The 14,533-nt window shown below is 42.8% G+C and overlaps 1 protein-coding gene across 1 annotated transcript in view; it reads right to left on the bottom strand.

The window, feature by feature from the left end:
- PDE2A (phosphodiesterase 2A) overlaps positions 1–14,533 on the bottom strand; it is a 117,846-nt gene that overhangs the window by 13,980 nt on the left and 89,333 nt on the right. The window contains exons 13-21 of the mRNA XM_074216795.1: positions 12,284–12,395; positions 9,233–9,272; positions 9,019–9,082; positions 7,292–7,364; positions 6,982–7,159; positions 6,659–6,771; positions 2,171–2,248; positions 635–757; positions 113–183 (exon numbers count right to left, since the gene is read on the bottom strand). Coding sequence (XP_074072896.1) covers positions 113–183; positions 635–757; positions 2,171–2,248; positions 6,659–6,771; positions 6,982–7,159; positions 7,292–7,364; positions 9,019–9,082; positions 9,233–9,272; positions 12,284–12,395 — 852 coding nt within the window. The remainder of the gene's footprint in view (positions 1–112; positions 184–634; positions 758–2,170; positions 2,249–6,658; positions 6,772–6,981; positions 7,160–7,291; positions 7,365–9,018; positions 9,083–9,232; positions 9,273–12,283; positions 12,396–14,533) is intronic.

The following is a 14,533-nucleotide window of genomic DNA, read 5'->3' on the forward strand; positions in this document are numbered from 1 at the left end:
TTCATTCTAGGGTCTTCCAAGAGCAGGAAATCTTTCCTCCTCAATTCAGAAACTAAGAGCAAAGTTCAACTCTCCCCCCACAATCCAGGGATTAGGTGGACAAAATACACACCGGACCAATGTCTGTCGGTCAATCTTATAGTTGTTGATAAAGTTCATGTCCTGGAGCATACTCAGGATGGCCTGGAGAAACAGGAGGCAGGTCAGCAGGCTGGCACCATTCCCCGGCCCCCACTCCCTTTGCCCCTCCAAAGAACTGGAAAAGACCTCAGAGACCACATTTAATCCCACATTCTTCTCTTCACTCCCCAGGGCAGCAATCCCTCTATAGCCTCAAACAATGGCTATCTAGACTCCGCTCAGACCTTCTAAAAACAGGGAATCTCCCAAGACAGTTAAGCCCACCTGCCTATTTTTATCATTGTTCCCAATGGTTAGTGCTAGTTTTTCTCTCTGGAGTCAAGAGCAAGACTACTTACTCTTGTCCCAGTACAAACCTTCCATAGTCCATTTCTCCCGCCCCTTCTTGGGGAAGTTCTTCATTTCTAAACAAGTCCTTCTTGTTGAACATCTCCCACTTCAGTGGCAGATTGGGACCACCCTTCAACAGGGCCTGAAGGAGGGGTGAGCTCACCATGGAGGTATCATCCTCAGGGAGAGATCGTGGGGTATAGGTAAAATTGGCGAAGTTGGAGTCAATGGCTGAGACAGGCTGGATCCCATCTCCAAGGAGTTTGTTGTACTCATCATCTGAGACCTAGGAGAGACAGAGCTTAGAGCACTCTCTTTGTCTATCACCATCTCTCAATTGAGTTGGGCACCAAAGTGCATAAAAATCCTTCTTCCTCCTTAAATACACCACAGCCAATCACATGTAGGGAAATAGTGATTTTTTTTAGAGTTCAGATCTAGATTTGAGACTCAGTTCTAACACTTGAATCACCAAATTTGAAAAAAAAAAGTTAATTAGTTCCACTTACTAGGTTTGCAAATTAATGAGCCTAATTGAGTGAACTAGTTAATTGAACCTAATTAGTTTTTCAAATATAAATGTTATAAAAAAAAAAGATATCAATATCTTTTTTAAAAGAAAAAGCTCTTTACCTCTCTGTGCTTCAATTTTCCCTCTTATAAAAGGGGGCTAATAATCCTTGCTGCGTGGAAGAATGGAATGAGTATTTCATTTGACTTCAGAACTGTTACTGCCTATGTGTCTCCTAGGTAATATCCTTCTCCCCCAATCATTGCCTTTAGTTTCCTCATCTGTAAAGGATTGGAGGTAGATAGGTAAACTAGGACACATGTGAGACAAGGGTCAAAGTGTTATTTGTTTTTCTGAACTCTATTCATTACAATGGAGGGGGTTTTTGAAGGCAGGGAGAAGGTGATGGAAAACTGGGAAGGAACAATAATGCAAAATAAATCACCTACATTACATTACTCTCTGACAGAGAGGAGGGAGGGAGGAAGGGAGAAAAATATAGTACTCAAAACCTTACAAAAATGATAGTTGAAAACTATTTTTTACATGTAGCTGGAAAAAATAAGTAAATTTATTAAAAAATAAACAGTAAATCCAAATACTACAGTTAAGTTACCACACCAACAAATACATGATACATTCTGCCCCTTAAGATGCTTTAGCTGAGTTCTTTTGCCCAGACTTGCAGATCAGAAGTAATCTACAGAGATATGTAGGCCAAACTACCCAAATAGCAACCCCCGCTACAACATCCCCAACAAGTGATCATCTTAAAGAACTCATTATCTCCTAAAGCAGGTCATTGCACTTTGCAACAGCTCTGATCATTAGAAAACATACATAAATGATTAGGTATCTCAATACCTACTATACCTAATATAAACATCTAATGAAATCTAAATAAATCATCAATCCATTGAAGACTTGCCCTCCCAACCATGAAACTTAAGCAGTTCTACCCATCCATCTATGTAATACCACTATGGATAAAGCACACTGAAGGCCTCGCTACTCTGTGGTTTCCCCACCCTCTTCAGATACCAAGCTGTCCTGACGATCCTGCATTCAACTTCAGTCTCTCCCAGAGTATCTTTTGACTCCTTAAGCATGGGGAAGGTCAGTTCCTCTCCTTTCTGCTCTCAGTATGCCATCTGCCTACAGGGGATGAAGACATAGGGAGTATCTTACCTTCATATGATACATCATCATCTCATTAGCCAAATGGCTCCGATATTGGGCTTCATTCACTTTCTTATACAGGAGAGACTGAGGAGAGAAAAGGAGAAATAGGGATGGAGATTCCATCCATTCCCCCATGACATGATGGAAAGAGAGCCTGATTTAGAGGCAGAAGAACCAACTTTGACAATTGCTAGCTGTGTTACCTTGGGAAAATCACACAACCACTCTCTGCCTCAGTTTCCTCATCAACAGGAGCATCTAACTCACAGGGTTGTGTGAGGATCAAATGAGCCAACATATGCAAAGTACTTTATAAACCTTATAAAGAACTATGTAAATACTAGATATTATTACTATTTACTAATTATTAGTACTAGTACTAAATACTAATTATTATTACTACTTGCCTCATGGTGTTATCAAAAGCATTTTATAAACACTGTATAAATAAGAATATTATCATCATGCCCACACCACCCAGCATATTCAAGAATAAAGAAAGACCAAAAAATACTTTAGTCCAGGCTTTTCTGCTTAGACCATCCTTGTATTCACTTTCTCTTGTCCTTGTTCCGGCACTTAAATCACATCACCCTTCCTTCACCCCCTCCCTTGTATTATCCCCATCAATACTTGGGAGGGGAGATTTAAGCAATGCTATTGGAGATGGAGTTAGGGGACACAGGTGTCTGAAATCCAGCCAACAGCTGTCCCTATGCACTGATACTCTCTTAGGGCTTTCACCCAAGTGGCTGGCCTTGTGGCAATGTGACCCAGGGAGAGAAGGGAGGGGGACTTAGGAAGTAGAGGCTGAGATCAAGACTGGAGAAGAGTTGCAAAAGTCCCAGATGGTGCTTCCTGAGTTTGTCTCTCTTCACCCCAGGAAATAGTCAAAGCAGGGGATAATCCCAGAATCTAATAGATAGATAGATAGATAGATAGATAGATAGATAGATAGATAGATACATGTGCATGTATACATATATATGTATATATGTGAAAATATAATGATAGAAAAAACCCAAAAGATATCAATAAAAACCTACATTTCAAAAAAAAAAAAAGAGGTTGAGAACAATACGTGCCTGTAATCTCTGCTCCTGAGGATGCTAAAGCTGATGGATTTCTTGAGCCCTAGAACTCAAAGCCACAATAAGTCTGGTACCCAAATAATACCCTCGAAGGTCTTTAGGAGTAGGGGGCTGCCAGGTTGTCACAGCGATAGAGCACATGGCGGGCCACTGTATTTCTAGCCTAGTAGGGATAGGGAGAACCAATCTCAAAAAAAAAAAGGGAGTGGGGAAGGGAGAGGGAGAGGGAGAGGGGGAGAGAATAATGAGAGAGGCATCCTATACTCACATATCCAATCTGTTGCCATGTCTTATGATTTCTGCCTTTACAACATCTCTTCTTCATATCCCCTACTCTTTAGGCCAATGATCACCATGCTACCTTAGGCTCTTATCACCTCTAATCTGGACTATTATTGATATACCTTCAATATGACCTCCCTGCCTCGCCTTCCCATCAAGGTGATTTTTTTCAAGTGCATGTCAGTCCATATCACCACACAGACAGCCCTACAAAATAACAAAATAAGCTCAATTGACCCCCTTTTGTATGCTTTGTTTGGCATTAAAAGCCCTTCCCAATATGACCTCTCCCTATCTTTCTAGTCTTCTCAAGCGTCTCCTGCCACCATGGATTCTATGACCCAAGGGTAGTGGTCTCTTTGTACATCCTCCAACTTCCTCCTTTTTGTGCCTTTGTTATCATTTGTTTGGAATGTTTCCCCTTCTCAGTACCACCTTTCGGTGTCTTTATCTTCTTTCAAGACTCCCCTTAATCCAAAGGACTATAAAACTATGTCTACCCTTTAACCTAGTGGTGTCACTACTAAGTCTATAATCCAGAAAAGATGTAATATAAGAAGAAAATATATCTTTAGGGATATTTATAGCAGTTCTTTTTTGGTGGCAGGGAGCCAGAGATTAAGGGGATGCCCATTGGTTGGGGAAAGTCTGACCACATTATATGTGGTTGAGATGAAATGCTGTTCTTTTATGGGAAATGATGAACAGGATGCTCTCAGTAAAAAAACTTACCTGAGCAGATGCAATGGGAAATTGTACTGTAGGATGATCAGTTGTGAAAGACCTACATTTTCTCAACAATGCTGTGACCCAAGAGAACCCTGAAGGACTTACAATAAAGAATACTATTCATCCCAAAGACAGAGTTGATGGTGTTTTAATACAGATTGAACCATACTTTTTTACTTTATTTTTCTTGACATGAATATTATGGTAGAGTTTTTCTTGACTATACATTTTTATTTTTAGTTTTTGCAAGGCAATGGGGTTAAGTGGCTGATACCGGATTTGAACTCAGGTCCTCCTAACTCCAGGGCCAGTGCTCTATTCACTACACCACCTAGCTGCCCCCAAAGATTACAGATTGTCTATACACTTTTAAATTTAATCTTTCTCCCTCACTTTCTTAAGTCTAGAAAATCAATAATCTAATAAATTAAGCACTTATTTATGGAGTTTGCCCATATGTGTTATGTAAACACTCCCACTAAAATTTAACAGTTGGTTCTCTAGAGCCCCTTTGAGATGGCTCCCTACACATACCTGCTTCTAATTCTGTCTACTTGAACAAAGCCTTCTTTCTATATGATAATCCATGGAAAATATGAAAGACAGATGTCATAGTCTACCACTCCAAGGCTTCTTCAACCAATCCTCAGGTAACACAGTTTCCAGTTCTCTCTTCATGCTCAGATATTTTTCTTGGGAAACCATTCAGATTGTCAATGTTCTCCTTAAAATGTAGTCACCATCCAATAATCTTCACATGGTCTGACCTAAGCATGTACAGTGTCATTGTCTCCCTTTTACTAATGTTGAATGTGCTCACTTTAAGATTATATTAACATATGGGGCAGCTAGGTGGTGCAGTGGATAGAACACCAGCCTGGAGTCAGGAGGATATGAGTTAAAATTTGGTCTCTTAGACACTTAATAATTACTTAAGCTGTATGACCTTGGACAAGTCACGTAACCCCATTGTCTTACCAAAAAAATTACATTTTTCTTCTGGGCCCCAAGTCACATTATTGAAATCTCCAATCTTTTTCACAAAAAAACAAACAAAAGAAAAAAATTGGTTTTCTAGTCATACCTCTTTCCTTCAACTTGGATACTACCTCCTACAGGATTGCATTCTGTGCTAATTATTAGAGCCTTTCTCTCCTTAAATATTGTTTATTCCTCTATCCATGTAGATGCCTTAGAATATAGATAGATTTCTTGGAAGATTTTTTTTTTATCTTTCAATCCCCATCACCTAATAAAGTACTTTATACACATGAGGCAATTAATAGACATTTGTTAACTTATATTCCTCCCCATCCTGAAGTTGTGAAGTTGACTGTTGCATCCAAATATTACATTAAATTTCATCTTACTAGCAAATAGCTACTAAGGCCTAGATGGATTGCAATCTGCACTGGTGAAAGGAATAACCACCCTGAGGACATCACCAATCCCTAATACAATGAAGGGTTACTGGACTTGGCCCAACATGGGCCAAGTCCAGGGCTAACCTGGATCTTTTTGGATTCTGACTCTTTCATAAATGTTTCCTTAACCCTTTCAGCTTTGAATCAATAGGTATGCTGTGTCTTTACTCAATTCATTGTTAAAAAGTTAAACAAGCCTGGATCAAGCACAGATCTTGGGATTTGCCACTAAAGACCTATCTAAAAGTTAATATCAATCTATTCATAACTACTCTCTTTGCCCAGTCATATGACTAGTTCCAAATCCATTTAATTGTACTATTGATTAGACCAAGATTTCCTAACCTGGGGTTTAGAAACTCTATTTTTAAAAATATTTTGATAACTGTTTTTAATATAATTAATTTCCTTGGTAATTCTGTATATGTTATGTATATATAAGCATTTTGAGGAGAAGTTCTGCCCAAAGGGTTCATCACACCAAGAATCCCTAGTCTGCACTACATTTCTCCAACTTTGGAGATGGGCATGAGAAACTTTATCACATGATACTGAAATAATAATTATCCTCATTTCACAGAGAGATTCTGAGGCCCTAAGAGAAACATCTCGTCTAAGATCACACAGAAAGGTTAGTAGCATGGTTAGGACACCATGGTTCATAAGTTTCACCACTCTTAGTTTAGAGGACAACCTTGGGTCTAGGAGGTGAGTTATGTGCCTTGTCTTAGGGAGTCAGAAATAGAGATGATGCACCTTGGGCCCTAATGTATAAAGGGACAGGAAAACAAAGTCACAAGAAGGAAAGCAATAAAGACTTAATAAGTGCTTTTTGACTTGTTGACTTGACCTGAGGATTTCTTCCCGCCCTGGGCCTAAAGTGGACTTGGTAGGGTAGGGAATTAAAAATAGTAGAACTCAAAAGAACCAGGAGTAGGAAGGGGCTCAGGGCAGGGATCAGAGCTTACATGGGCGATGCTGATGCCACAGTAGATGGAAAAGGCTGTAGCCAGATCCTCATCAAACTTGCTGAACCAAGGGCCATTGATCTTGTTCACCAGCTCAGCCACACCAATCACCTCTGGAGGAATGGGTAGAAATGGAGCTGGATGGGAGCATCCTTCCTTGTTCCCCTAACTCTCAACATTCATGCCCCTCCAAGTCCTAGTGTCCCTGTGGCTCTCCCCCTCCTCATGGTCCCACCTCTATGGGCCTGGACTAGGTCCTCTGACAGGCCTCACCCACCTCCCATGGGCTAGAAAAGGTCTAAGAGAGTACAGTCCACACATACCTTGGTTTTCATTCTTGATAGGGAAGCAGAGTATGTTGCGGGTGCGGAAGCCCGTGCTGTCATCTACACCTCGGTAGAACAAGGGATGGGCATAGGCATCTGGAATGTTTAGGATCTGACCTGTGGTAGCCACATGACCTGCAATCCCTTGATCTGCAGGGATGCGTATCTCATAGGTCTGGGCAAACCAAGACAAAAAGGAAAGACAGGATTATCAATTAGGAACTATCAGCACTCTTGCAGGGATCGCTGGTCTGAATCTCTCTCCTTATGTATTTCCCTCCAAGCCCCCACTATCATACACCCTTACCTCATCATCTACTACACCTCCATCAAACACCTTGGCCACCAGCTCATTCTGATCCAATAAGAACACGGAGCAGCTGTGGGGAAGTCAAAGAATAAGGAAAGTCACTGGCCTTCATGCCTGCCCAGGCATAACATCTAGCACTAAATATAGTATTATGTTGTCTGATGGAGCAGGATATAGTAAGATTATGACTTCCCTCAATCTATCAGTCAATGGCCAATGAGGGTCTATCAGGTAAGCCTATAGAGACTTCTGAAGGCATGGGCAAGGGCTAATTAATTATTTTTTTTTGCAAGGCAAATGGGGCTAAGTGGCTTGCCCAAGGCCACACAGCTAGGTAATTTTAAGTGTCTGAGGCCGCATTTGAACTCAGGTACTCCTGACTCCAGGGCCAGTGCTTTATCCACTGCACCAGCTAGCTGCCCCAATGGCTAATTAATTATTGCAAGGGTGTGCAGGACTCACTGAGATGCTCATTGAGCTTCCCTCATTGATCCCAAATTAATGACCTCACAAGCAAGGAGAGTTGGACAGCTGAACTACAGGTACTGGAAGGCAGTAACTGAGTAATATCCTGACAAGGGCATGGCTGGGGCCAAGCAAAAGGTCTCACCTGAGGTCTCAGCCATCATGGATCCTCATTCCTGACCCTACACCAGCTCTATGTTAGAGACAATCCAAGGGACTTTGACCCCAGGGCTTTCATCTCCCAATACTCTCTAAAATTCCTTAATATCAGAGAACAATCTAAATTCTCCAAGTCATCTGGACCTTATTGTCTCACTAGGATCAGAGCCTGGACAACCCTGACTGAGGGTATATTTTTCCTTCTCCTGCACTTAATCTCTGTAACAGGATGCCCTAGAAAACAGAGTTGTGAATGTAGTATATGGAGTCAGGGAAAAGATGGGAATGGATGCCTGTTTCAAAGGTCCTATACTAATCTGGCATCCCCTCTATTTTTCCCTTGACTCCATATACTACAACCCACAAAAGTCTGTTTTCTAGGGCTTATTCACAAAGGAAGCAGCAGTGAAGGAAGCCTGCCAATTGCGAGAAGGTTGGGGGTTCTCCACCCACATTCCCACTAGATAGCAGCACTTTCTCCTCTTGAAAGGGAGAGGGAATAAAGAGAATTATCAAATGAAGTTCAAGTTTGTCCATTAACCCCCTCAAACAACACCCCTCTGGGATTACACATTTTTCACAAGTTGCCTGAAGCCAACAAACAAAACAGGGTTTCCCTGGGAGTGTTTGAAGATGAGCCAAGGGATACTATTGAGGGAGGAGAGAGAAGAGGAAAAGAGAAGGGAAAGAAGGAAAGAGCGAGACAGGCATCTTGAGGTTGCTGCCCTCCAATCTCCTTCCCTCAGCTTTCCTGACCTCTCTACTAGGAGATTTTACATAAGTCACTAAATTTCTCTGTATCTCAGTTTCTTCCTCTGTTAAAAGTTAAAGTTGAACTTCTCAGGGATTCTTAAAGTAGGGTCCATGAACATTTTTTAAAATGTTTTAATAGCTGCTTTAATATAACTGGCTTCCTTTGCAGTCTCATGTATTTTATATTATGCATTTAGAAACTTGTTTCTGAGAAGGAGTCATCATAGACTTTACCACAATGTCCATGACACACACAAAAAGGATAAGAACTCCTGAGCTATACTCAGTGGTCTTAATATTTCCCCAGGGTGGACCCACATTCCTTTCCCCTGAACCACTTTACTCACATCTCTGCATTACTGAGGTTCCGGGCTTCTGTGATGATTTCTTGGAGCAGGACGGAGACATCATCTGGGGGATGTAGATCCATAAAGTAATGCTGGTTTCCAAGGAAACTCAAGCTACACTTTTATACTAAGGGATGGGGCCCTGGTCTCCCTCTTTCCCAAAGCTTCCCCACCAGCCTCATCCCTGCCAAAGCTAATGGAGAAGGAAACTCACCCAAATGTGTGAAGAGGTTCTTTGCCACTTGGAGAAGAGCCTAGAAAGGGGTGAATAGGAATAGGGGAAGGAATAGAGATTTCAGTCTCTAGATATCATATCTAACCCCTAACTTCTAAAACAGCAGGTTCCAAAAAGTCCCAACAATTACAATAATATTTCTTCCTCCTTCACTGTCAACCTTCAGTCATTTGAGTCTGGGAGATATACCCTAGCCTTTAATAATAATAATAGTAACAATAACAAGAACAAGCATTTATATAATACATTAAGGTTTGCAAAGTTCTTTACAAATATCACCTTATTTTGTCCTCACAGTCACCTGGGAGTTGGGGATTATTATTAACCCATTTTATAGGTGAAGAAACTGAAGCAGGCATAAATTAAATGACTTGCTCAAGTCACACATCTAGGAAGTGCTTCGTATCACATTTGAACTCAGGTCTTCCTTGACCACATGTTGAGTGGAAAGAGTATTGAACTAAAAATCAGGAATCCCAGATTCTGGTCCCGACTCAGCCAGCAACTTGTTATGTGACCTTAGCCAAGACCCTTCCCCTCCTCTGGACCTCAGAGTCTTTCTCCTTAAAATGAGAAGGTTGAAGTAGATGTTCTCTAAGGTCTCTTCCAGATCTTATATTCTATAAGTCAATGAAAAATTAGATAGAAAGATGGATAGATAGAAAAAATAGAGATAGACAGATATATGTGTATAGAGATATGGATATGTGATCTTGTGTATAGGCACACACATATCCATATATACACATACATACACAAATTTACATCATATAATCTTTCATAGATTTGTGTATTCACTATTGCAGTACTCAATAGCAACCACCAGAGCGCGTGCCAACACCAAGATTCCAGCCCACTGGCTGCGTGCTGAGCTGCACTAGAACAAGGTCCCCTGGGGCTCTTGCTGCTGGGAGGACCAGCCTGCTTTTCCCAGGCATATGTGGTCACTGGGCAGGAATGTCCTGACGGAGAGCTCCTGGAGGGAGAGTCAGAGACCCTGATCTCCAGTGACTCACAGTGGGGCAAGGGGGAGCCCATCCCCCTCTCCGGCCCTCCAAAGGAACTGGTTGGACTCCAGATGTTCATCCTCTTCACTAGTGCTAAGATTTTATCTTTTTGTTTTTCTAAGGCCCCTCCCATTTCTATTTTCTAAGATCCTTCCACTTCTGACATTCTGTGTTCCAAGTTCCCTTCCACCTCTGGCATTCTATGATCTAAGGTCCCTTCCACCTCTGCACTCTATGTTCTAAGGTCCCTTCCACCTCTGGCACTGTGTTCTAAGGTTCCTCTCATCTCTGACATTCTGTGTTCTAAGCTCCCTTCTACCTCTGACATTCTGTGTTCTAAGGTTCCTCTCATCTCTGACATTCTGTGTTCTAAGCTCCCTTCCACCTCTGGCATTCTATGATCTAACATCCCTTCCACCTCTGCACTCTGCGTTCTAAGTTCCCTTCCACCTCTGGCATTCTATGATCTAAGGTCCCTTCCACCTCTACACTCTGTGTTCTAAGGTCCCTTCCACCTCTTGCATTCTATGATCTAAGGTCCCTTCTACCTCTGGCACTCTGTGTTCTAAGGTTCCTTTCATCTCTGACATTCTGTGTTCTAAGTTCCCTTCCACCTCTGGCATTCTATGATCTAAGGTCCCTTCCACCACTGGCATTCTATGATCTAAGGTCCCTTCCACCTCTACACTCTGTGTTCTAAGGTCCCTTCTACCTCTGGCACTCTGTGTTCTAAGGTTCCTCTCATCTCTGACATTCTGTGTTCTAAGCTCCCTTCCACCTCTGGCATTCTATGATCTAAGGTCCCTTCTACCTCTGGCACTCTGTGTTCTAAGGTTCCTCTCATCTCTGACATTCTGTGTTCTAAGTTCCCTTCCACCTCTGGCATTCTATGATCTAAGGTCCCTTCCACCACTGGCATTCTATGATCTAAGGTCCCTTCCACCTCTGCATTCTATGTTCTAAGGTCCCTTCCACCTCTGCACTCTGCGTTCTAAGCTCCCTTCCACCTCTGGCATTCTATGATCTAAGGTCCCTTCTACCTCTGGCACTCTGTGTTCTAAGGTTCCTCTCATCTCTGACATTCTGTGTTCTAAGTTCCCTTCCACCTCTGGCATTCTATGAGCTAAGGTCCCTTCTACCTCTGGCACTCTGTGTTCTAAGGTTCCTCTCATCTCTGACATTCTGTGTTCTAAGTTCCCTTCCACCTCTGGCATTCTATGATATAAGGTCCCTTCCACCACTGGCATTCTATGATCTAAGGTCCCTTCCACCTCTGCATTCTATGTTCTCAGGTCCCTTCAACCTCTGGTACTCTGTGTTCTAAGTTTACTCTCATCTCTGACATTCTGTGTTCTAAGTTCCCTTCCACCTCTGGCATTCTATGATCTAAGGTCCCTTCCACCACTGGCATTCTATGATCTAAGGTCCCTTCCACCTCTGCATTCTATGTTCTAAGGTCCCTTCCACCTCTGGTACTCTGTGTTCTAAGGTTACTCTCATCTCTGACATTATGTGTTCTAAGGTTCCTCTCATCTCTGACATTCTGTGTTCTAAGCTCCCTTCCACCTCTGGCATTCTATGAGCTAAGGTTCCTTCCACCTCTGCACTCTGTGTTCTAAGGTTCCTTCCACCTCTGGCATTCTATGATCTAAGGTCCCTTCCACCTCTAATATTCTGTGTTCTAATGTCCCTATCATCTCTGACATTCTGTGTTCTAAGGTTCCAGTTTTGACATTTTAAAATCCTCTAAATCTTCTGATCTATAAGCATTAGGAAACTGATCTGCCTAGAACACCTTTGTTAGACACAGGGAAACATGATGATGAGAACTAGGGAGATAAAGTTGGGAAAGATGGGAGAGAGGGGAAAAAATGATAAGAATAGAGAGGGTAAGGAAGAGGAAGGTGAGACTGGGGAGGGAGAGCTATTGCCCTGTTTATAAGCATGGTTAAAGCAGGAAGGGCAAAGACAGGAAAGTTGAGGCTGGGAAAATAACCCTGGGCACCAAGGGGGCGGGGCTCACCTGGCACTCACACTTGAGCTTCTGTTCCTTCTGGAAGGCCAGTGTGCTGGTCAGAACAGTGGCAGTGTAGCAGAAACAGTGGAGGATCTTATGCTCATCCCAGTCTGAGTACCTGCCAGGGAGGGGAGGGTGAGGCTATGATAGGGAATGGCAGATCAAGGACATATCAATCAGCAAACACTTCTCAGGCACCTTCAATATGTCTGGCAATGTTGAGTCCCCATTATTGCTACCTTCCCCCTCTTTAAACTGAAGTCTACTTACCTTGATGAGAGCCAAGCCCAGGTGAGGCATTTTCTTTCCTTTCCAACCACTGGGCACCCCCATTATGTTTATTACTCATTTACCAAAGCATCCATTCAGTCTGGAAGAATCTGTGTCCTTCCCTCTCCATAGCTCAGGGATATCTTCCTCATCTCCCATTTTCCTTAGACTAAGGGATTGCCTGAAGGCAGAGGCCATGACTTTCTTCCCTTTCCTCTCCCTGCCCCAAATTGGGGTATCTTTGATTGAGAGCAGGATCATGTTTCACCTCTGGCAGAGACTTCTTTACCAGATCGGAGGGGAGGGAATCAGGAGAGGCAGGTCAGTTCCTGCAGGTGACTGTTCCCCCTCACTAAGCCCATCCTTCCTGTCTGTCCCCTCCCTGCCCTCGGCTCTCCCTCTGCCAAACTCCAGACACCCCATCAATCCTAATGTGTCCAAGGAAGCAGGGTGATTAGGGTCTGTCCAGCAAGGCGCCCGCCCAAGCTAATGGGAACCGGCTTCTCGCCTAACAAGATTGGTCCCAAATCCTCCAGAGTCAGTAATTCAATCCCACAGCCAGATGATATATCATCAGGAAAGCCAGCTGTGGGGAGCTGGGTAAATCATAGATCCTAGCTTTCAGAGCTCAAAGAAACCTCAACAAGACTATCGTCCAACCCCCTCATTTTTCAAATAAGGAAAGAGAGTCCCAGAAAGGTTAACTAATTAGTCCAATGTAACATGACTAATAAGAAATGTAGTCAATAGTTAAACCCAGGTCCTCTGCCTCAAGACAATGGATTTCCCACTCCATGGTGGGGAGGGGAGGAAAAAGGTGAAGATGTTCCAGGACAGAAGGGGCCAAGGTTTTGGGCTAATTTGCTTTCTTCTCCCTCCCTCTGTTTATCTGCCCCTGCCCCCCAAAAGCTACTGTCCCTCTGCTCTGTACTATAGCCACCAATATCTGGCTAGCAATATTTGCTGCCCAGTCTCCCTGAAACTGGATTGCTTAGTTTACTGTGTTCCTAGAATTCCTGCTCTAATTTCTCATTATCTTTCCCCCTAAAACTTCTGTCTCCTTCTGTTGGTGGTTCCATTATTTAGCTAACTAATACAGCAAGTTGTAGTTTGAAAAACCTAAGTTCAAATACCATCAAGCTGTGACCCTGAGAAAGTCACTTAACCCCTATCAGCCTCAGTGTCCTCATCTGTAAAATGAAGATAATAATAGTACCTTCATTTGATTATGAGGTGATTTATTTTGCATATTGTTAACCTGAAAGGCAAACTGTATAAATGCTACCTAAATTATTATTATTCACCCTGTTTATAAGCATGGTATACTATTGGACTCCTCTCTCCACCTCTTCTCATAACCATTAAGTTGCCACACTCCCTACTGATTCCCCCTTTAACCTCCTTTCTTTCCCCAAAGACACAACCATAATCCAGGTTCCCCTCACCACATTTCAACTATTGTTAAACCATGATCTCTTCACAGGCCTTCTGGGCTCCATCCACCTCCACTCCTTTTCTCTCTACTCCACCCTGTACAAACTTCCAGGCTAATTTTTCTTATTTCATGTCTGAGTGCATCCTACCTTTCAGTGGCCTCCCACTGCCCACTGACTAAAGCTCATTCCCCCTTTCCTGGCATTCAGAACTCTTTCTTTGACTCCTGCATTCTACACCTCACCCAAATGGATGGCTCTGCTGCTCCCCCACCACAAGTAACCTGTGTAACCTTGCTTCCAAGGTCTAGAGCACCTTTGTTCCCTAGGACTAAAATGTTCTCCCTTTTCCTCTTTGACAAGAGAATCCTATCAAGCCTTCGAGGCTCAATGTTACCTCCTCCAGGAAGTCTTCTCTGGTCTTCCATGCATTTGTAGCTTTTCCTCTCACTTTTCACATTGTAATTATCTATATTTGTGTCTTACCCCCTTCTAGGTTTGCCCTTACCACCTCCCAGCTTCAAAACAGCCAGAGCATCTGTTTCCTGCTTAG

The sequence above is a fragment of the Macrotis lagotis genome, chromosome 1 (genome assembly GCF_037893015.1).
Source record: "Macrotis lagotis isolate mMagLag1 chromosome 1, bilby.v1.9.chrom.fasta, whole genome shotgun sequence".
Lineage (NCBI taxonomy): Eukaryota > Metazoa > Chordata > Mammalia > Peramelemorphia > Peramelidae > Macrotis > Macrotis lagotis.